Genomic DNA, 23,985 nt, shown 5'->3' on the forward strand with positions numbered 1-23,985 from the left:
GGCGTGATAATCGTCCGACTGCAGTAGGATTAATTGATTTAATATATATACGCGCAGCGCTGGCAAGCGTTTAAGCCGGTACACTGTACATGCGCACGACACAAAATTATGTATCGAGTGTCCCGACATTGACATTTCTATATTATAAACAAGTCGGAGTTAAAATAACTTCTACCACAGCTGTGCGTGTGTTTATAAACATGACATTTACTAATAATTTCTACGTACAATCGTGCGTTTGTTAATAAACATGACGGAGTTAAAATAATTTCTACTACAACTGTTTGGTTGTTTTTAAACATGACGGAGTTTAAAATAATTTCTTCTAAGACCGTGTGTTTGTTTATATTACATGACGGAGTTTAAATAACTTCTACTACAAATTATGTGCGTTTGTTTATGAGCATCACGGAGTTAATATAATTTCTACCACAATTGCATGTGTGTAATTTGTTTATAAACATTACATTTAAAAATGATTTCTACTACAAATATGCGTTTGTTTATAAACATGATTAATCATGGAGTTAAAATAATTTCTACTACAACTACCGGTATTTGGTTGTTTTTAAACATGACAGAGTTTAAAGTATTTGTTCTAATTAAGACCGTGTGTTTGTTTATAAACATGACGGAGTTTAATAACTTCTAGATCTACTACAAATTCTGCGTTTTTTTTATAAGCATGACAGAGTTTAAGTAATTTCTACTGCTACAAGTACAACTGTGCGTAATTTGTTTATAAAAATGACAGAGTGAAATAAATTGTACGACAACCAAGAAGACTGCTACAACCAGGGTATGTGAGTTTCTAAAACACCTCCCTGCTACAACTGTGCGTTGGTTATAAACGCGACAAAATAATTTCTACTAAATCTACATCCGAACACACATGACGGGAGTTATGATAGAATTTCTAGGTCATCACAACTGAACCCAACGCTATATCCACACACACACACAAAAAAAACATGTGCTCAGCTAATGTCCAACACACTGCTTGGGCGGCCTGTGCCAATCGATAATCAGCTTTGAGACTAATTTCTTTAAAAGTTTATCGGAGTGCTACTGTATATCCAAATCATAATGAAACTGTCTTCTACTCGAAAAGGGTCTTCTCATTGGCTAAATAATAATTTGCAAGTTTATTTTTTGAAAGCAAATGTTTGCTTGTTTTCAGTTGTCATTTATTCTCCTGAGGTATTCCAAGTGGTATGAAGTCTGAATTGGCAGACTATACAAGCCCTGTAACTTCTTGGTTTCAGCTGGCTGGGGCGTGTCATATATCTTAGATAAGAACTGTCAAAACATGTCTGGGAAATGTAATCACGTACTGTAACCATGGAGATCTCTTCTTATATCTCCATGCTGTAACCCCTCTTACTTTTATGACAATGAGATTGCCATCCAAGGGGGGGGGGGGGAGGATTTTGATGTGAAATATTTTCAATCAAAAGTCGCCACCATATATGTTCTACCTCATTTTCTTTTTCTTTCGCAATTTTGGAATCCTTTCATATAAATATATATTTTAAGTCATGACCTTTTTATACAGGTATGCGAATTTTATATTTTTGACGTAACCTCAAAGGGGCGAGTTAAAAGCACACAGCTATGATGACAATTTGGCAAATCCAAATTCATAATTACTATCGTTTTGTCTACAACTAGTTCATCTAATAAACAAGGAATTACACCCAAGAGTCTGTTGGCCATTGGATAGGCCATGATTTCTTGTCGAACATGGAGACTTTTTGCGATCGGGGGCGGGGGAACTGAATTCAGACAAGGATTATTTTTTAATTTTTTTTAAATTTGTTTTTTATTGGGTGCTCAAACATAACATGAAAGCCAACTTGCTGTTTACAATCATGTACAGGAATGTGAAATGACAAAAACATCATATAGTCCACTACAACTCAAATATAAACTTTTTAAAATGGAGGCTTAACTTGCCATATTTGGCTGCAATTACATATTCAGATTTAGACTTAATTTTTATCCTAAATATAAGACCATGAAAATTTGGTTTCTCTTTCTTAAATTTGCAGCAGTGAATGTCGAACCTGGTAGGCTGGTACACAGAAGAAAGAAATTTATATATATTGAATTTTGATAGTCCTTGGGACAACCAAACATTCTTTCAAAATCCGAAAAAAATAACTTCTTTTTTAAGTTTTAAAGATAGAGAATTCAGACAAGGATTAATAGTCGAGGAGGTACAACGAACCGTCTTCTTTCTCTTATAATTTATTGAAATGTCAAAGCTTCCGCGCGGGGGAGGGGGGGGGGGGGTACTAAATTCAGACAAGTATTAAGAGTCGATAAATGTAAACGAATCCTCTTCTTTCTCTAATAATGTAATGAAATGTCAGAGCTTCCACGCTTCGCGCTGGAGTGGGGGGGGGGGGGACTGCATTCAGACAAGCATTAATAGTCGAGAACGGTACAACAACGAATCAACTTCTTACTCTAATAATTTAATGAAATGTCAGAGCTTCCACGCTTCGCACTGGAGGGGGGGGGGGAAACTGAATTCAGACAAGGATTAATAATCGAGAACGGTACAACGAATCGTCTGCTTTCTCTAGTAATTTATTGATGTCAAAGCTTCCGCACGGGACGGGGGGGGGGGGGACTAAATTCAAACAAGGAGTAAGAGTCAAGAACGGTACAATGAATCGACTTCTTTCTCTAATAATTTAAGGAAATGTCAAAGCTTCCGCACGGGGCTGGGGGGGGGGGCTGAATTCAGGCAAGGATGATTAAGAGTCAAGAACGGTACTACGAATCGTCTTCTTTCTCTAGTAATTTAAGGAAATGTCAAAGCTTCCGCATGGGACGGGGGGGGGGGGGGGGGGGGTGGGGGCTGAATTCAGACAAGGATTAAGAGTCAAGAACGGTACAACGAATCGACTTCTTTCTCTAATAATTTAATGACATGTCAAAGCTTCCACGCTTCGCACTGGAGGGGGGGGGGGGGAACTGAATTCAGACAAGGATTAATAATCGAGAACGGTACAACGAATCGTCTGCTTTCTCTAGTAATTTATTGATGTCAAAGCTTCCGCACGGGACGGGGGGGGGGGGACTAAATTCAAACAAGGATTAAGAGTCAAGAACGGTACAACGAATCGACTTCTTTCTTTAATAATTTAATGACATGTCAAAGCTTCCACGCTTCGCACTGGAGGGGGGGAGGGAACTGAATTCAGACAAGTATTAAGAGTCGAGAACGGTACAACGAATCGTCTTCTTTCTCTAGTAATTTAATGAAATGTCAGAGCTTCCACGCTTCGCGCTGGAGTGGGGGGGGGGGGGACTGCATTCAGACAAGCATTAATAGTCGAGAACGGTACAACGAATCAACTTCTTACTCTAATAATTTAATGAAATGTCAGAGCTTCCACGCTTCGCACTGGAGGGGGGGGGGAACTGAATTCAGACAAGGATTAATAATCGAGAACGGTACAACGAATCGTCTGCTTTCTCTAGTAATTTATTGATGTCAAAGCTTCCGCACGGGACGGGGGGGGGGGGGGGGACTAAATTCAAACAAGGAGTAAGAGTCAAGAACGGTACAATGAATCGACTTCTTTCTCTAATAATTTAAGGAAATGTCAAAGCTTCCGCACGGGACTGGGGGGGGGGGGCTGAATTCAGACAAGGATGATTAAGAGTCAAGAACGGTACTACGAATCGTCTTCTTTCTCTAGTAATTTAAGGAAATGTCAAAGCTTCCGCATGGGACGGGGGGGGGGGGGTGGGGGCTGAATTCAGACAAGGATTAAGAGTCAAGAACGGTACAACGAATCGAATTCTTTCTTTAATAATTTAATGACATGTCAAAGCTTCCACGCTTCGCACTGGAGGGGGGGGGGGGGAACTGAATTCAGACAAGGATTAATAATCGAGAACGGTACAACGAATCGTCTTCTTTCTCTAGTAATTTAATGAAATGTCAAAGCTTCCACGCTTCGCACTGGAGGGGGGGGGGGGAACTGAATTCAGACAAGGATTAATAATCGAGAACGGTACAACGAATCGTCTTCTTTCTCTAATAATTTCCGAAATGTCATATTTCCGCCTTGGATGGGGGGGGGGGGGGGGGGACTGAATTTAGATAAGCATTAATAGTCGAGAAATCGTCTCTTTCTCTAGTAATTTAATGATTATGTCAAAGCTTCCGCACGGGACGAGAGGGGGGGGGGGGGGGGGACTGAATTTAGATAAGCATTAATAGTCGAGAAATCGCCTTCTTTCTCTAATATTGAAGGAAATGTCATATCTTCCGCGCGGGACGGGGGGGGGGGTGGACTGAATTCAGACAAGGATTAAGAGTCAAGATCGGTACAACGAATCGTCTTCTTTCTCTAATAATTTAAGGAAGTGTCAAAGCTTCCGCACGGGACGGGGGGGGGGGGCTGAATCCAGACAAGGATGATTAAGAGTCAACAACGGTACTACGAATCGTCTTCTTTCTCTAGTAATTTAAGAAAATGTCAAAGCTTCCGCATGGGACGGGGGGGGGGGGGGGGCTGAATCCAGACAAGGATTAAGAGTGAAGAACGGTACAACGAAATGTCTTCTTTCTCTAATAATTTAATGAAATGTCAAAGCTTCCGCACGGGACTGGGGGGGGGGGGGTGTGGCTGAATTCAGAAAAGGATTAAGAGTCAAGAACGGTACAACGAATCGTCTTCTTTCTCTAGTAATTTAATGAAATGTCAAAGCTTCCGCACGGGACGGGGGGGGGTGGGCTCAATTCAGACAAGGATTAAGAGTCAAGAACGGTACTACGAAATGTCTTCTTTCTCTAATAATTTAATGACATGTCAAAGATTTCACGCTTTTGCACTGGAGGGGGGGGGGGGGGGAACTGAATTCAGACAAGGATTAATAATCGAGAACGGTACAACGAATCGTTTTCTTTCTCTAGTAATTTAATGAAATGTCGAAGATTTCACGCTTCGCGCTGGAGGGGATCGGGGGGGGGGGCTGAATTTAGATAAACATTAATAGACGAGAACGGTACAACGAAACGTCTTCTTTCTCTAATAATAATTGAAGGAAATGTCATATCTTCCGCGCGGGACGGGGGGGGGGGGGGCTGAATCCAGACAAGGATGATTAAGAGTCAACAACGGTACTACGAATCGTCTTCTTTCTCTAATAATTTCATGAAATGTCAAAGCTTCCGCACGGGACGGGGGGGGGGGGGGGTGGGGCTGAATTGATACAAGGATTAATAATCGAGAACGGTATACAACGAATCGTCTTCTTGAAAGCTTCGCGCAGGAGGAGGGGGGGGGGGCTGAATTCAGACAAGGATTAAGAGTCAAGAACGGTACTACGAATCGTCTTCTTTCTCTAAAAATTTCATGAAACCGCAAAGCTTCCGCACGGGACGGGGGGGGGTGGGGCTGAATTCAGACAAGGATTAAGAGTCAAGAACTGTACTACGAATCATCTTCCTTCTTTAAAAATTTAATGAAATGTCAAAGCTTCCGCACGGGACGGGGGGGGGGGGGCTGAATTCAGACAAGGATTAAGAGTCAAGAACGGTACAACGAATCGAGTTCTTTCTCTAATAATTTAATGATATAAAGCTTCCACGCTTCGCACTGGAGGGGGGGGGGGGAACTGAAATCAGACAAGGATTAATAATCGAGAACGGTACAACGAATCGTCTTCTTTCTCTAGTAATTTAATGAAATGTCAAAGCTCCCACGCTGCGGCTGGAGGGGAGGGGGGGGGGGTGGACATTATAGTCGAGAACGGTACAACGAATCGTTTTCTTTGTGTAATAATTTAATGAATATTTATTGTCACAAAACAGAGATCCATATTTGACTATTCATTAAAATACTGCAGAAAAGGGATTTAATTCTAAAATCACCACTGAGATAATTCGCTATCATGAGTCATGACTGGTATCGTGATCTTAGCATTGCGAACTTAAGACTCCTCAATCATATCGATCGTAACAATTTTTAATAAAATTGCTGAATTTTATAATCAAAATTTTGTATCATTGCTTCAATTTTCGAAAAAAATAACCGACATGACATGACAAGTAGGGCCTAATTCATACAGGCACATCACAACCACACAAACACACAAACAAGCAACAAAATAGGCCTACACCGCGAATAGATCGAGGAGCTCGAAATGACTGTCTAAATAATAGGAACACTAGACAAGATTAGTTTCGCATTATTACGATTAGAATTTTATAAAAGAATCATGGGTATTAAATAAATAACTTGATACTTTATCGTCTTTATTAACAATTGATTTTCACATCTATCCCGATTTTGACTCTCGTAGACTTAATTTCCCCATCAATCTATTCTCTCGCTCTTTCCCTCCCTCCATCTTCCAAGTGTACCCCTTCCTCTCCCTCTCTCTTGTCTCCATCTTTCCTCATGTTTGTTTATCAACACCCAAGGAATTGCGCGCAGGGCCTTTGTTCAAACAAAGTTCAAGGGTTCAAATGGGCGGCATTTTGTCTCCTCGCATTCAAATCTCAAAATAGAACTCCAGTTCAGAATTGCGCAATATACCTCTCAGCCAAACATAAACAAAAGGTTTAGATTTTAATGGGTCAAGATTTACGTGCCGATACGTCTTTTTTACACGAGGTCGTGGACAGAATTGAGGTTAGATTTATCATGGAATGTGTTGATAAAACCCAAGCAATTTATATTTTGCATACTTAGATCTATAGCTTGAAATTAAATTGTGAGCAAATAAACTTCACTATTGTAAAACCCATCGATCTATAGCTTGTAATAAAAACTAATCAGGAATAATCTCAATCACATTGCTCTGCAATTCCAACGCTCTAGCTCGCTCACTCCATTTGGCTTGCGCCTATACCATGCGCGGAGATAGCCAACGTGGCTAGCTAGGCTGAGAGTACGTAGCGGCCGCGCTGTGTCTTCAGCTAGCGCATCCTTTTATGATTGCTGTGCATGTGCGCACTGAAATTCGTCCTCCTGCGTCGCGATGATTTCAAACTAATAATTAAATTTGGAGACTGCAGTCAGGCAAAGTGCGCGTACCAAATTCGTCCTCTTGCGTCGCGACGATTTCAATTTGATAATTAAATTTGGAGACTGCAGTCAGGCAAAGTGCGCGTACCAAATCGGCGCCGATCGTTCCATGCAGGATCCTGCATCGGAACGACAGCAATAATAAATATCTCATGCCTTAATGATGTTCACGGTTGATATATGTATACTACTTTATTTTTTATTTGTTAGATTTTATATTACTTTATTGTTTATAGATTGCATGTAAATGTACTGTTTATATCATTTTCAGATTTGAAGAATGGCTCGTAAATCATTGATGCAACCAAGTCATTCATAGAGTATGCTACCACAGCACAAGGGCAGAGATTTACAATAGTTGATACTGTCAAACCTCTCTATAGCGACCGCCCAAGGGAAACACAAAAAGTCTTTGTAGACATGTTCCTTTAGTACATGTTTCAATGTGAAACCATTTTCAAGGGAAACAACAAATGTGGTCTTTGTAGACAGGTGGTCACTAAAGCAGGTTTGACTGTACATGTTGTTATTGTTTTTTAATTTTATGTTTTGTTTACATTGTTGTTATTGTTGTTTCTCATTGTTGTTTCAGATTTAAAGAATGGTTGGCAGATCATCAGTGCGACCAAGTCATTCACAGTTTACGCTGCCACGGCAACAGAGAAATCTGAATGGATGGCCCATATAAACAAATGCATCTCAGATCTCCTAGCAAAAAGTAAGTCTAAAAGTTAAAATCAGTGCTAAAGTTGTTTTAGTTATCCAATTGTTTTGACTTTCATTGGTTTAATCCAATTTAAGGTTTTTTTCAGCTAGCAAAACCAGAAATTTTGATTGGTTATTGGAACTAAACTGGATTGTAATAGCTACAACTGTATGTTGTTCATTGATATTAATGTATCGCACTGACTTATTGATAAACAAACAAATATGAATAGTGTATTTAGCTTAAGCTTTTTCTGAGTTTCTCGTGCACATTGCCTCAGCCCCCGTCATTGTTTTCCCCACTTTTACTTTTCAAGATAATAATTTTGAATATGTAATATCATTTCTTTAAAGATGATTTCTTTACATTTGATCAGCAAAGACCACATTTTTGTTTCTCTTGAGAATGGTTCCTCATTCAAACATGTACTAAAGGCACCTGTACATAAAGATAACCTGCCTAAAAAGACCACTTTTCTAGTCCCAACGGGGCATTGTGGCGTGCGCCTGTAATCCAGCTAACAATGGAAGTTACAAACTGATTCAGCCGAGGCACAAGTTCGAAACTGAGTCACGTCTTTCGGATGGTGACTTTAAAGGTCGGTCCCCAGACGTAAATAATCATATCTGATTGAAATACATAGGTAAAAAACCCAATTACACACACACACACGTACACACACTCCCTTTGGTGGTCTTTATAGACAGGTTTCACTGTATTGTAAGGCAATACATCTCACTAAACATTGTCTGTTTGTCCTTCTAGGTGGGAAGAAGCCCGCTACAGAGCTTAGTCCCGTCTGTTTCCCTCGAGAAATGTTTCTCATTCAAACATGTACTAAAGGAACCTGTACATAAACACTTTTCTTGCCTCCCATTGGTGGTCTTTATAGACAGGTTTCACTGTATTGTAAGGCAACACATCTAACTAGACATTTGTTTGTTTATCCTTCTAGGTGGGAAGAAGCCCGCTACAGAGCTCAGTCCTGTCTGGGTGCCGGACCATGATGCCCCTCACTGTATGCTTTAATAAGAGATTTACAGCGCTGTTCAGAAGGGTGAGTTATTTACATTTCGAAAGTCGTAAATTTTGAGAAAAACCTTGTTCCGACCACTAAATATGACCATAGAGTGATGTATTCATTGTTACATGTGAAGCTTTATGCTTTGCAATAAAAGTTATCTATCCTGCTCACAAGAACATTTGTTTATGTTTAATTGAGTCCTGCTGTGGCGCTAATGTTATTTGGTGAGACATCAATCTACATTTGCCACTCTCCACCCAGGTGAAGTAAATGGGTACCAGGTAGGAAGAAATTCCTTGAATGCTTTAGCGCTTTATTATGGTAGCTCAGCTACAGCCGGGGTAATAATATGATACTTTGTATTTAGCGCAGTAGAGTATATTCATGTAGTAGCCGTGTTATATAAGTGGACCTATTATTATTATTATTTTTCTCTGAAACTGTATTCATGGTATGCAGTGTACTTAACTCTTATCGTGCCACAGGGCTAATCCCCACTGTGCCAGGTTGATTTGGAGATAATCTGATTAACGCGATGGTTCTATGAATGGCGAGTGCAATACACACAGCACAGCCCAACGTGAACAATAACTGCTATTACGAAAGCGCCCTTGCACGCACATGGCACTCAATAGGTAGCGTGCATGCAGCCTCATGGCAGGCTATGAGTTAAAGATACCCCCACACACACAAACTGTTCACTTGTTTGAGAAGCATCGAGAGGATTCAAATGAGCTTAGTTGAAACTGAAATAGGAACAAACTTTGAAGGGTGCACAAAACATGAACCGGTGATAAATGCTCCATGGTCTATTCTTACTCCAACCTAATTATTAAATCCAACTTAAGACCCAATGCCACACCGAGCCTAAGCCTATTTCTTAACCTAATGTAAAATATAAATGCAACTTCATCTTTACCCAATATTTTTAACAAAATGAAACCCGGATAAATTGTTCTAGAAGCAAACTCCGTAGCACTGTTTTGAAAGATGTGTTGGTTAAATGCAAAGTTCCAGATGTCGTCATTCTCCAAAGGATTAATGATATTTATCTGTCATTTCAATTTTGTCTTTGACAGCACCATTGTCGGAAGTGTGGTAAGGTGGTCTGCCAGTCTTGCTCCGCCAAGAAGTTCTTCTTCCCTTCAGTCCGAAGCCCCCGTCAGGGTCTGCGACTACTGCTACCAACAACTTTCTCTGGAGAAGAACGGCACAAGAGAAAGGATGGGAGAGAGAGTAAGTATTCGTCCCTAGGTTAGGATGTTAAATGACAGTGCCTTTGGATAGGACGTTGAATGAAAGTGCCTTTAGATAGGACGTTAAATGACGGTACCTTTGGATAGGATAAGTTCCTTCTTCCCCGTTAGGGTCTGTGACTTCTGCTACCAACAACTTTCTCTGGAGAAGAACTGCCTTTTGTATAGAATTCTTGAATTGAGTAGAAAAAACTCTTCAAAACAAAATTTCTTGGAATGTGTATGATGAGCAATGCACAAGGTCATTGTTCGTGAGATGCAATATCACAATATAATTGCGCAGGCATTGTTTCACAAAACCGTCATTAAGTGCAAGTTTGCCGATATCCCATTGAAATGCGTGTTGATTTGTGCTGTGGTCTAGTGGATAAGTCACCCGACTGCAGATCTACACTCTCCACCCTTGTCTTGTCCTGACCTCAAAAATTAGCTTTACATCTATCTTCTTCCTCAGCTCGGAATGCTGCCCCTCTTGACCAGGACTCCGATGACGATGACGATGATGACGAAGACATCGATGCCATCACAAGAAATACACCAGCAGAAGAAGTGGTATGTATAACATTTTGATAATGGGATGATATCGAGATGATACATACTTTGGTTTAGGATTTTTTTTCAATGATAAAAGTTATTTAGGGGTAACGTTACCTTTGGATGTTAGCTGAGGCTAGCATTGGGCTTTGATATCTGTGGGTCAAGGGTACGTTTGTAATTCTTTAGTGTCATAAAATGACTGTGAGACATTATTCTTCAAGCACTTTTGTTTGAGTACAGTTGCTATTAGTAATAGGCATGGCTCGAGCCATTCAGCTCTGGATAGCTTTAAAAAAAGCTCTAAAAATAAAATGAAAGTATAGCCCTTATGAAATTTTACTTGGTTCTCTAGAACAACAACATTGATTGTAGTATGATAATAAGCTTATTCTTTATTCCTTCTTCAGTTAAAAAAAAACATGCAAGACACTTAAATATTTAGGCTTGACAAGCTGATGGTCCCAAGAATTATCAAGTTATAACATTAATATTTTGGCAGAACAAAAAAGTAAAACCAAGGTATTGAGGGTATCGAATTAGAAATTTAACTGAAAAAATAAAGATGGCCTATTGATAAGAAGATAGAAGTGTAATTTAAGTTTTCTTTGAAATGAATTTAGAAAGAGGATTTAATCTTACTATACCCTTATAAATATTGATGAGTATTGATAAACTACATGTTGGTTTTATACAACCCCTTCAAAATAGACCAGATGTCCCAAATGACCCTGAATATCCACAGATCTTCAAAACATGAAGAGGTCCCACTTTGTACATTTAACAAAAATCACTCCTACAGTGATGGAGATGCTACATGAGTTTGTTTCCATTTTTCAAAGAATACTTCCACCTGTGTATCATGAAGTGCACTGTTTGTGCATAATGATAACATAACTTTCATGAGCACGTATCCAGTATTTTGTCTACATGTATTTCACAATTCGGTCTGCAATTATCTGCTCATGTTCAGACTGCAACTATAAAACTGGCTTATTATCAACCATACATTTAAAGTAAGGATACCCCATCAGAAAATGTCATGGTAGTTACTAGTTCCATTGCAGATATTATTGTGATTCAAAGTCTTCTTTTTTTAAACGCCCCTTTAAAAACTTCTTTCCCTTCTCTCTTTTACGATCTTGCAGCATCCAACATTCTACGAAGAGAACTATCGGTGAGGGGGTAAATAGGCGACCCCATTCCCTAGTGCCAATTTTGAACTAACGGAGACAACGTGATAGAAGGCGTGTGCTCTGCCCTCTGTAGGACTTGTTTTACATATGATTTAACTGCAGCAGTTTTTCTTTAAGACGTTAGTGTAATGTGCTAAACATATCTGTATCTCATGACTGATATGTTTGCGAAGGACCTTTGTTGTGCGTAGCTACTTTTTCTCCCTGCTTGCCGTTACCTTACGTGTAAAAAGAAACCTGCTGCCGTTTCCCATGTCGTGTGTTAACAAGCCTTTACGATCCATGAGCGTTCACACACAGCACCTCGTAGTGTTCATCGGAATTCCGTACGTCTGCCTGGTTAAGCATGTATACAGTGACGTCAAGGTATCGATGAGTCAATACTTAAAGGGATAGTTGAGTTCTTGTTTCTGACCGCAGATGCCTTCAAAGTGCATGGTTATTGCTCTTATTCTTATTTATGACATTTCTAGTGCCCTTTTGGAACCTAAAATTGCTATGAAGGTAATTTTAGACCCCAAAATGTGTGAATTTAGATTGAATACGATCATACCGATTCAGCTTCGCTTAAAAAAAAATATGGTGACCATTAATTAATTAATTATTAATAACAATGCACTGGCCGGCTGGTTGTGCGTATCATAACCAACACAAAAAAGCCAACAAAAAAGCCAATGTTGGCATTGGCTGGAATAAAACGTATAAGGCGCTATCTTGTCTTTTTAACGACTGGTTCAAAGTTCCCCAATATTTGTGGGGCACCACAAATATTAGAAATGTTGTGGGGCACCACAGATATTAGAAATGTTTATATTTATGGATATTTTGGCCATCTCTGAACTGAATTTGATCAATCAAAGATGATTTTGTCATTTAAATTGTATATTCTTTCAAATTTGACACTCAGTTTTTTCATTATCTCATAAAAAAGGTTATTTTGTGAAGCACCCTCTGCAACAAAACTCAACTATCCCTTTAACAAAGTCGTGTTGTAGGGGAAACGTAAAAGAAAAAGAATGTTTGGTGGAGATTTACTGCAATGAAATAAGAATTAGGATGAATAATGTAAAAATTAAAAATGAAATCTGTGTATAAAGACTGATCATGATTTTTAATCAACAATGTTTTGTGATAATTCCTTTGCTCAATAACACTTGGTTATGTCTGATTTATCACCTTGTACTTCAGAGGAATATTTAAAAACTAATACGAAAAATCAATTTCAAATGGGAAATGGCAAATGGGTTTTTATAACGTTACAATCTATTGGTGAAAATGAGTATGGTAAAAACAAGTCACCAAAAGATTTTCCTTTTTTGAAGCACTTCATGATCATTTTGAAGTGCAATTGTTTTAGGGCCTCAATATTACACCATATCACAAACACTGATAACATGTAGGGCCGTGCAGCTCAGATTTGTAAAACTGGAAACATTGTTAAACAATGCCTTTATTACAAAAATTACTCAATGCTGCCTGTATTTGTATTATTTTTGTTTAACAAGAAATTCATGAGGAAGATTACAGAAAAGAAATTGGCTTTCCATCAAATTTCAAGCAGTGATTATTTATATAAAATTGAAGAAAAAAAAATAAGATTGTAACTGGAAATTTGAATAAATATACATCCTTTATGTAGGGGAAGAGCCAATTTGTCAAAGTTTGACTTTGTCCTTTATTTTTTCATTTTTTCTAGTAACTGAAATTGTCCTTAAAACATATATATGTACAATATTTTTATTAATTTTATTATTTTTTTAATCTAATGATTATATTAACAAAATAAACACAATTTGTCCCTTTACTATCCAACTTTTTCTCCCGGGGGGGGGGGGGGGGGGGGGGGGGGATGTAGGATTAATAAAATACCCAGATATATCATGTTCTTTTCATAATGGAATTGATAAAGTATTAAACTAGTTAACCGGCAAGCTATTGATAACATGTATTCAGTAAGTTTTATTAAAATATGGAACGTCAATTGAATGTATATGAGACAAGGTTGTATTATATTTGTATTAATTGATTTGTGTTATACATATATATATATATATATATATATATATATAATACAGTATTGGATCTTTCAATGTGCTTAAAGCTTATTATTTCATTATTAATCTGCATGCTATGTATGTGTAATATCCTTTTAAAAATATAGTCAAATCAGCAAAAAAATAAGGTGAAGTTTTGGTGTCGGAAATATGATTTATGCTACAATTTCAATTGACACTTACTTTAATAAATTTTGTTCCGTGCTTGGTTTAGATCTATAAATCAACTAGGTTATAGTTAGTTTCGATTTATGTACCGGTAGTAATGATGTTCTTTTAGGCCATAATAATTAGTTACACTATATTTTATTGAGTATTGGTTTGACATTATTTTTTCTTCTATTTTAGCATTTCAACTACACACCTGTAATACTGACTATTTTTAATATGTGGGTAATAGGAGACACTAAAAACTGCCAAATATACACTTTTAAACTATTTGCACTTTCAATATTTCATATTTTTCTCCTTTAATCTACCGTACATGTATTTGGTGTTCAAAATGAAAGGGTAATGAAGTGGCCAGGGATTAGTTTATGATGTTACACACATGTTAGACAGTACACTTTAATTTAAAGCCATACTTTACAGAAGCACTACCGTAAAAATCTCCTCTAGCGCCATCTCGGGTCAGCTGTAGCAGCATGCTGCACTGTTGGTTGTACATAAAGTCCTCTGTCTGCAAAGTGGGAATTAGGTATTGTGTTACACACTGTTCGCAAGTTGACCATGAGATGGCGCTGTGCAATAAACAGTACACTAGAGCAGAAATTCATCCGTTCGGTATTGCTTTAAGATGTCTCTTCAATGGGTTTACACCAAAGTACATAGCCTAACGCTGTAAATGACAAAAACAAAATTCATTCCTTTTTTTTCTTCAATGTTCAATACAATTTTCAGTAGTCAACTGGTTTGATCATTTTCATAGGTAATTTATATGTTAAATTATAAGTAATTCTTGTTTGTTTGAATAATATTTATAGTATCCTGCATGTATTACTGTACAGAAGTGTAAATATGGGTCCGTCTGCTCAATAAAGCGACATGTTTCAGAGTAGAAAATGCCTTGCGAGATTCCTCCAGAGTCCCTTGCCTAACATGGCAGCCGTAGTCGTTTGATAAAATCACATGAGGGGGGTGTTTCACAAAGATCCTAAGTTGAAGTTAACTTGGACTTAACATTTATGGAAAGCAGTTACCATCCTTGAAAATATTTTGTAAAAGTTATTTTAAAAGATATAAAATGTTTCAAATCATTCATATTTTCTATTATCATGGGAGGCTTCATGTTCTTGATGTGGAGTTTATGAAAATTCTAAAATACTTAAATTATTGCTTTTGAATATATTCATTATAAGGCTACAAATTGCTCTCTGTAATATTTAAGTCTAACTTAGAGCTAAGTTCAACTTAAAATCTTTGTGAAACACCCCCTTAACTACCCTGTGCATTGTTACATGAATATATTTATCTCTGAGTATGTGTGGCAAGAGGTCGATATTTCTTGTCAAAATTACGTCAAATGAAATGAACATTGTTCTGGCTTTGAGGAGATGATGCTGCAGGTACTGTGAAGGACTTGGGTCTTGTTCACTCTAAGGACCTAGATCTTTGAACCGGCTCTTGCAAGACCAGGCCTAGGCTACATTACTCATAAGGACCAAATACAAAAATGAGAGAAACTAAACTTGGTTCTTGTTCCTTGTCTGTGAAGGACTTGGCTCTGGATCACTCTATAGGACCTAGATCTATCAACTGGCTCTTGCAAGACCAGGGCTAGACTAGACTACTCATAAGGACCAAATACAAAAATGAGAGAAAATAAACTTGTTCTTGTTCCTTGTCTGTGAAAGACTTGGCTCTGGATCACTCTATAAGACCTAGGTCTATGAAATGGCTCTTGCAAGACCAGGGCTAGACTAGAATACTCATAAGGACTAAATACAAAAATGAGAGAAACTAAACTTGGTTCTTGTTTCTTTTTCTTTTTTCTTGAAAGACTTGGCCCTTGATCACTCTATAGGACCTAGATCTATAAATTGGCTCTTGCAAGACTAGGGCTAGACTAGAATACTCATAAGGACCAAATAAAAAAAGAAATGAGAGAAATTAGCTTGATTGATTATACTGAAATTTATTGTACCATAGGAAGGGTTGCTTTGACATTTCCGTTTAGAAATCTGATTCTTTTATGTTTGGTAATTTTCCGGATTGGACTCCTCTAAAAAGATGAATGTACATTTGCACATACATGTCATAGAGTGTCGTTGTCTCATCTTATTTGCATATATGTATTGAAGGTAGCATGCTTTTCTGCAATATGTGAACGGAACCAGTTCTGTTACAAGTCAAAAAGTCATTTTGTACAAAGACATCCTAAATTTATCAGATGTAAATAATACTTCTTTCTTTTGTCGTTTTGAGACTCATGTTGTGACTCATTATTGCAGATTTAATGAGGACTACAGCTAGGATATAAAGTTTTAACTTGAATAAAGTGTGTTTCCTTTTCTTATCTTGATATTGGGGTGACGTGGTTGTGAAAATTGTAAACATAAGAGATTTCAAACTATAAAGGAGATATTTTTGTAAATTTTTTCTTGAAGATTTTTATACCTTGTATGACCATTTAATGTGCTGGGTATGTCTGTGTTCCAAATACAAGGCGTGTTGGACAAATGTAAACATGCCTGTTCGTTATGGTTATACACATTTTTTGTCTTGTACCTATTGTGTACAGGTCCATGTAAGCCGTTCAAATTATCTCATATATGATTTCAAGTATTTGCATGATAATTCATGACATTTTGATTATACACTCTCCCTCGAAAATCCTCGGCATCGGTTTCTGAAGGCTTTTGTGTTGCTTTGCCTGCGGGTATTCATTTAAGAAATAGAGCTATATATGGTAGAAAAATGCATTCATCAACTTCAATAAAATGCTGTTTTCATCAATTTCAATTGGTTTATCCTGATTTGCTCATAGATTTGCTCATAGAATTTCCCTCTTATTTTGATATGGAGGTACATTTAGCTTCAATGCCTGTTCTTAATGACTTTAAATTTGTTTAGTGCGTAATATACATGTACCTGGTATATATATTTTTTTTAATCAACTGTATTCTATTATTTATAAGAAAAGCAGAAACACGTAACATTGATGAATAAATTCTCCCTTTTCTGCATTTAAAACAAAACCCAAAGTCAGTTGAAACCACAATAATGCTAGGCAAGTGATAGAGATCCATAATATCATGTGTACAGACCTAGAAGGACGTTAACTTTGTGTTAAAGCGTATGAGTTAACTCCCTTTTGGCTCCAAAAGGCAATATGTCTTTTTTTGAATAATTCTTTAAAAATTGACACTGGATGGATGGCTTCCATTTAGTCCTTTCCATTTTTTTTTTAAACTCATTTATTAAAATTCCTTGGTATTTAAACTTGGTGCAAGTAGAGGGTATTGTGTCTTTTTTTACAGTGTATTTTTATTGAAATGCATCAAATATATAATAAAACAAACTTCATAAGTAGAAGGATTTAAATGCAAAATTGAGATACTGTAATGTATTACAGTCAAACCTGTCTACAGTGACTGCCCAAGGGAAACACAAAAAGTGGTCTTAGTAGACATGTTCCTTGAGTACATGTTTCAATGAGAAACCCTTTTCAAGGGAAACAAAAATGTGCTAGTTGTAGACAGGTGGTCTTTAAAGCAGGTTTGACTGTTTAATTGTAATGAAAATAGTTTCATTGAATGACTCGATTTTTGGGGATCAATTTTGTGTCTTATATATCTTATGGAGCTGTCAAAACAGTTCATCTGCAACTTGAAAAAAATAAAAATGGGTGAATAGTAGCTTTATCTTCAATCATGGGGCTTCTTGAACTGATCGGAAATGCAACAACAAAAAAAGTTTGGAAGCTTTGTGGAAAATAATGCAGTGCAGAAAATAATAAGGATCAATTTCAATTCAATGATTACTTTCCGACTATGTCACTAATATTTGAAAATTTAGATTAATATGATCAGATTTTGCTTTGAAAATGTTTATTGCCATATTGTAAATTTTTTTGTTTTAACAATTTATTCTGTCAGATGATATATGTACATAAAATGCAATAACATTTTCTCACTCATGTGTTTTATTTTATTTTAGAGTATGACGTTCTCTGTAAATTGAAATGTTCCTTCAAAACATAGGAGTGACATGTTTTAGACAGTTTCCTTGAATTCTTGATGTGGGTATCATTTGCTTTTTAACTACGTTGGTCCTGATAGAAGCAGGTTCTGTTTTTAGTTGCAATATCGGTGAATGAGATGATATTCCAATTAAGAAACCAGGGTGGTGTTTCACCAAGATCCTAAGTTGAACTGATCTCTAAGATGGACTTAACAATTATGGAAAGCTGTTAGCATCTTTGAAAATACTTTGTAAAAGTTATTTTTAAAGGCATAAAATGTTTATTCAAATAATTCATGCAAGGAGATTTCGTGTTCTCAATGTGGACTTTATGAAAAAAACTAAAATACTTGAATTTATGCTTTTGAATATATTTTATTTTAAGGCTACAAATGGGTCTCCATAATTTTAAGTTTGACTTCAGATCTTTGTGAAACACCCCCCAGGAATTAATGTTTTCCTATCCCATGACAGTTCAGGGTCACTCTTTGAGGATTTTATTTGTTTCTTTTGATTTAGAAAGCTCCGATTGCAAATTGCACATGAGTAAAAAGTGCAAAAAATGCTTGGAAAGCCGAGTCCACTTCTGTGGGAGTAATCATTGGAACCTCTAAATTGGCAACACGAAGTGAAATTTATAATCACTATTTTTCATGTGCAATTGGCAATTTATTGTTGATTTTTGTCATTTTCATTCAAACTGATTCACTTGATGTACATTTGTATTTTTCTTTTAACTATGATTGAGTGGAAAGTACAAATAATGATGCTAATTTGAGGATGGTAAGGTGATTAATCTAGACCCCTAGAAAACTCTAAACTGGTATGGGTGTGAACAATTTGAGTGACATTGCTTTACTTCAAAATAATTTAAAGAAAGAAAAAAAAATGCATCCATTTTATTTCCCCACAGCAAAGCAAGTCCTAATTATTTGCTTTCACATTAAAAAAGCAGGCATTCCTTGTTGGAATAAGCCTCGTCGTACATTGCACTATAGATCTTTAGTTGAAGGGCAATATTGTCTATTTGGAGCCAGAAGGGCATTAACTCTGTGTTACAGTTCATGAAATAATGCCTTCTGGCTCCAAACAAACAATGTACCACCATGGTAAGACGATGTACCACCATGGAAAGACCTGTATTTGTTTTTTTTTGCCCGTTTAATGAAGCTCCTCTTAAGATGATTTGCCTGCACATGTATCATTTTCCAAATTTAAAGACCAAATCATGTGTTTGGAGCCTAAACGGCATTAACTTCATAACATTAAAGCCCGTCTGTACTAGTTTGGCTAGGGGGATTAGACCTCTCTGCAAGGTCACTGACAGGTGGTTCTCTCATCAAATCAGCTCTCAATTAACATAAGAAAAGGGGATCATGGGGGACCAACAGGCACCGATTATGCATTGTTTGCTATATAGAGGGCGCAATTAGCTTTAAGTAGTGCAGTGGGGCTTTAACACAGAGTTAATTCCCTTTTGGCTCTAAACAGACCTAATCATCTGTTGTAAGCTAAAAGAGGGTTTACTCTATCTAGATTATGAGTTTGTGCCCGACTAGCTTCCAGCAGACAAAACATGTCCGTTGAGAGCCAGAAGGGCATTAACTCTGTGTTAAAGTAAAGTTTTGTACCCTCCTGGCTCTAAAACGCCAGGGACAAAAATCCTAAGCTTGCTCTGTTAAACCATGGGGGAGTACAATCTGAATGTTTGGAAGCGGTATTTTTTATTGAGGAAAAAATTATTGTGAAATTAGATTTCATAAAGTTGTGATCGGAACAAAACAATGTATTCTGTAAGAGTGTGCCCAGTTGTATATTGATAATGTTAAGGAATTTGGGAGAGAGAAAAAAGGGAGATTCTTGTACGTTTGTATGCCCATTTCGATTAATACTGTAGAAATGAATAAAATGTAAAGAGAGGTTACTTTCTAGATATGCTTTGTTGATTGTTTTATGTTCTATTCCGTAATCGTTAGCGATGAGGACGTCGTAAAGCCCTTCTGTGTTTTCTTGCATGGCTCCATGTGCAGTCCCGTTTTGCTGGCACTTTGGAAGCCACAGCCATTGCAAGCATGAGATTTATTAGTACAGGAGGGTGTTTCACAAAGACTAAGATCAACTTTAAGATGGACTTAACTATGGCAGACTATTCACGCCACTGGTTGCTCTCACTATTGGTCTCTCATTTCTGATCTTTAGATAATATTTTTCCTTCAATAATGAATTATCAAAAAATGTAAATTCTGTTGATTTGTGTCCATGATTTGTACGTCCCTAGAGAGACCAATGCCAGTAAATGGTGAGAGAATTGTGGCATTAATGGCCTGCCATAGTTAAGTCGCTCTTAGTCTTTGTGAAACACCCCCAGTACTGCTACATGTATCTTGTATCATGTATCTTGAGAGCAGGGCCCCGTTTCATAAAACTTCTTATCAATAACAAATGAAAAGTTCTAACTTTTCTCTCAGCCAATCAAACGCAAGGATTTTAGTAGCTTATAACTGTTATTGTAACTTGTCATTGATTACAAGTTTTAAGAAATGGGGCCCATATTGCTGCAAGACAGAGAGAGAAAGAGAGAGAGATGTGAATAAATTGAAAGAGGGAAAGAGAGAGATATCATGAATTAAACCAATAACCAAATGTTTATACGTTAGAGATTGAAATACAGAGAGAGAGAGAGCTCAAAATAGATTGTCGATGCAACGTCGATTTATTTATTTTTTTAAATTCACCCTCTCTCTACCTTTACCTGTGCCCCCATTCCCTGCTATTCTATTATTCTCGTTCATAACTGCTTTCTCGTAGATGTCTTTCACCATGTTAAATCTCTCTCCTCCTCAATGCCCTCTCTTCCCCCCCCCCCCCCCCTCTCTTAAACATGTATGCCTTTCATTATCTACTCAATGTTTCCCTTCCTTATTTCCCATGAACTGTTCCCTTTTTCCCGTCCATCTCGTGCTGATTACAGTAGGTCATTTTCTCTCTCTCTCTCTATCACTTTCCCTTTCTGTCTCTCTCCCTTCTTTAAGTCATTCCTTCTAAGTCCTCTTTCTTTTATCGGTTCGTTTCCCTTCTCTTTCTCTCCTCTTTGATTGTGTATCTCCATTTTTCACCCTTACTGTTTATATTTCATATTTTATATTTCATATCTTGTTTAGTCACCAAAAGCCAAAAATGTTTACCTGCATGTCAAAGAATTCAAAATTTTACCATAGATATATTAGCCAATCTTGTTCGTATTTCAATATATACACATATATGAATTTACAATTGTATTGCGTTTTACTTTAGTCTCTTTGAACAGTGCTCAGAACATAACAATTTCCATATAATGAGTTTACCAATAAATTTAGAGTATAAATGCATTAGTTATGTACAATGTTTCTTTCATGTATTCATTTGAATGTATTTTCGAGTGGTTATTATCTCGAAAAATGCTGATAAAACATACCTAGCTTATTTACCTTTTTTTCGTTGAAAGTTTTTATCGAGTACAAAACTTAGCTGACTTTTAGCCATCGAAGATTTTATGTTAGAATACTGTTCTTTTCTGTTGCCTTCTAAAACTTTATTCTTGTACGTTTGTATGCCCATTTCGATTAATACTGTAGAAATGAATAAATGTTAACAGAGGTTACTTTCTAGAAATGCCTTCAGTTGTTGGTTGTTTTATGTTCTGTTCCATTCCGTAATCGTTAGCGATGATGACGTGATACAACCCTTTTCTGTTTTCTGCATGGCTACATGTGCAGTCCGATTCTGCTGGCACTTCAGAAGCCACGTCCATCACAAGCATGGGGTTTATCAGTCCAATACTACATGTATCTTGAGAGCAGGGCCCCGTTTCATAAAACTTCTTACCAATTTCAAATGAAAAAGTTGTAATTTTTCTCTCAGCCAATCAAACGCAAGAATTTTAGTAGCTTATAACTGTTATTGTAACTTGTCATTGATTACAAGTTTTAAGAAATGGGGCCCATATTGCTGCAAGACGGGAGAGAGAGATGATCATTAATTGAAAGAGGGAAAGAGAGATATATCATGAATGAAACCAATGTTCACACGTTAGAGATTGAAATACAGAGAGAGAGTCTGAGAGAAAGAGCTCATAATAGATAGTCGATGCGACGTCGATTTTTTTTCTCTCACCCTCTTTGTACCTTTCTCTAGTGCCCCAATTCTCTGCTATCTTCTATTCTCGTTCATAACTGCTTTCTCGTAGATCTCTCTCTCCTCAATGCCCCCTCCCTCTCTTAAAAATGTATGCCTTTCATTATCTACTCAATCTTTCCCTCCCTTATTTCTCATGAACTGTCCCCCCCCCCCCCCCCCCCCGTCCATCTCAAGCTGATTATGTCGTTCTCTCTTCCCTCTTCCCCCTCTCTCTGTCTCTGTCTCTCTCACTTTCCCTTCTCTCTCTCTCTCTCTCTCTCTCTCCCTCCTGTATGTCTTTCCTTCTAAATCCTCTTTTTCTTTTCATCGGTTCGATTCCCTTCTCTCTCTCTCTCTCTCTCTCTCTCTCTCCTCTTTGATATTTCCCCCCTTTTTTCACCTTTACTCTTTATTTTTCATTTTTTATATTTCATATCTTGTTTAGTCACCAAAAGCAACACAATGTTGACCTCCATGTCAAAGAATTCAAAATTTTACCATAGATATATTAGCCAATCCTGTTCATATTTCAATATAAACACATATTTACAATTGCATTGCTTTTTATTTTCCTCTTTTTGAACAGTGCTTAAACTTTAACATAACACATAGCGAGTTTACCACTAAGTTTACATTAATGGTACATAAGGTAAAGTATTTACAATATTTCTTTCATGCATTCATTTGAATGATATTATCTCGAGAAATGCTGATAATAACATACTTAATTTATTTACCTTATTTTTCGTTGCAAGTTTTTATCGTATTCGAAACTTAGCTGACTTTCAGCCACATCGAAGCTTTTACATTAGAATACTGTTCTTGTTTGTTACCTGCTAAAACGTTACAGTTAACAAAAATATACGGATAACAACAAAATAACAATAGTCATACTGAAATACATTGAAATTAACAAGAAAGCATTCGAAAGGAGAACAAAAATTTAACCTCTATATCGCTTAAAAAAAATAAGGAAACAAACACGAACATAACATTCGTTTATAACTTTTTCAGAAATTAATTTTAAAAAACTTATTAATTATAGCTATCACTTGACAAACAAAATCGCTAAAATGACTCAAATAGCATTCAAAGGGGGTTAGATTCGTTTAGTAAAAAGCCTACAAATTAAGATCAAGAGGTAAACTACGACCGAATATTCTTTTGAGAAAACTCTTTTGATACTGAGGTTCTCCTAAATAAAACTCATGTGAAAATTAATGGATTTACTCTAGCGAATACAGGCATATCAATACAAATTCAAACCATCATTTTACAAACAATTTATAGGAATCTACAATATTTTTACAACAAATAAATAATGAAATAATGTGATACAATAAATGCCAACATAAATCATGGACGTGTCGACATAAAATTGAGGGCAAAAATGGGGTCACCTCCCTATAATAATTATAGGGACGCTAGTTAATAAAATACTCTTATTTGACAAACAAAGTATAGCATTTCAATTTACATTCAATTTTGAATAGTATCGATTGTCTCTTGTTTCACCAGAAACAAAAAGTTTGACGAATTGATTTATGAAGAAGAGGCAGCCGTGAATATTATGATGCGATTACATGAGGTAGAAATTACAAATTGATTACAAATCAAACTTATTTACAATAACTTTGCATAGACATTGTACATATTTCAATGGCAGGATATTCTTAAACGCTGTTATTAATTCACATTCAATCAAAGATATCAGGACTCGAATCGTTCCTATAATATAAGTGGTTCCCATCGCCTACGCTATCTGTATTTGGAGAGCAACTGACAACGAAGCGTCTTCCACCTAACCTAGCAGCGGCATC

At 36.9% G+C, this 23,985-nt stretch overlaps 1 protein-coding gene across 1 annotated transcript in view; it reads left to right on the forward strand.

Moving 5' to 3' along the window:
• LOC578020 (pleckstrin homology domain-containing family F member 2) overlaps nucleotides 1-12,981 on the forward strand; it is a 33,337-nt gene extending 20,356 nt beyond the window's left edge. Inside the window, 7 exon segments of the mRNA XM_030993456.1 lie at nucleotides 7,651-7,776; nucleotides 8,720-8,783; nucleotides 8,785-8,821; nucleotides 9,868-9,932; nucleotides 9,934-10,022; nucleotides 10,499-10,596; nucleotides 11,727-12,981. Coding sequence (XP_030849316.1) covers nucleotides 7,651-7,776; nucleotides 8,720-8,783; nucleotides 8,785-8,821; nucleotides 9,868-9,932; nucleotides 9,934-10,022; nucleotides 10,499-10,596; nucleotides 11,727-11,759 — 512 coding nt within the window. The 3' untranslated portion in view covers nucleotides 11,760-12,981.
• Nucleotides 12,982-23,985: the final 11,004 nt, after the last annotated feature.

The sequence above is a fragment of the Strongylocentrotus purpuratus genome, unplaced genomic scaffold (genome assembly GCF_000002235.5).
Source record: "Strongylocentrotus purpuratus isolate Spur 01 unplaced genomic scaffold, Spur_5.0 spur5_scaffold_20, whole genome shotgun sequence".
In the NCBI taxonomy this organism is placed as follows: Eukaryota; Metazoa; Echinodermata; class Echinoidea; order Camarodonta; family Strongylocentrotidae; genus Strongylocentrotus; species Strongylocentrotus purpuratus.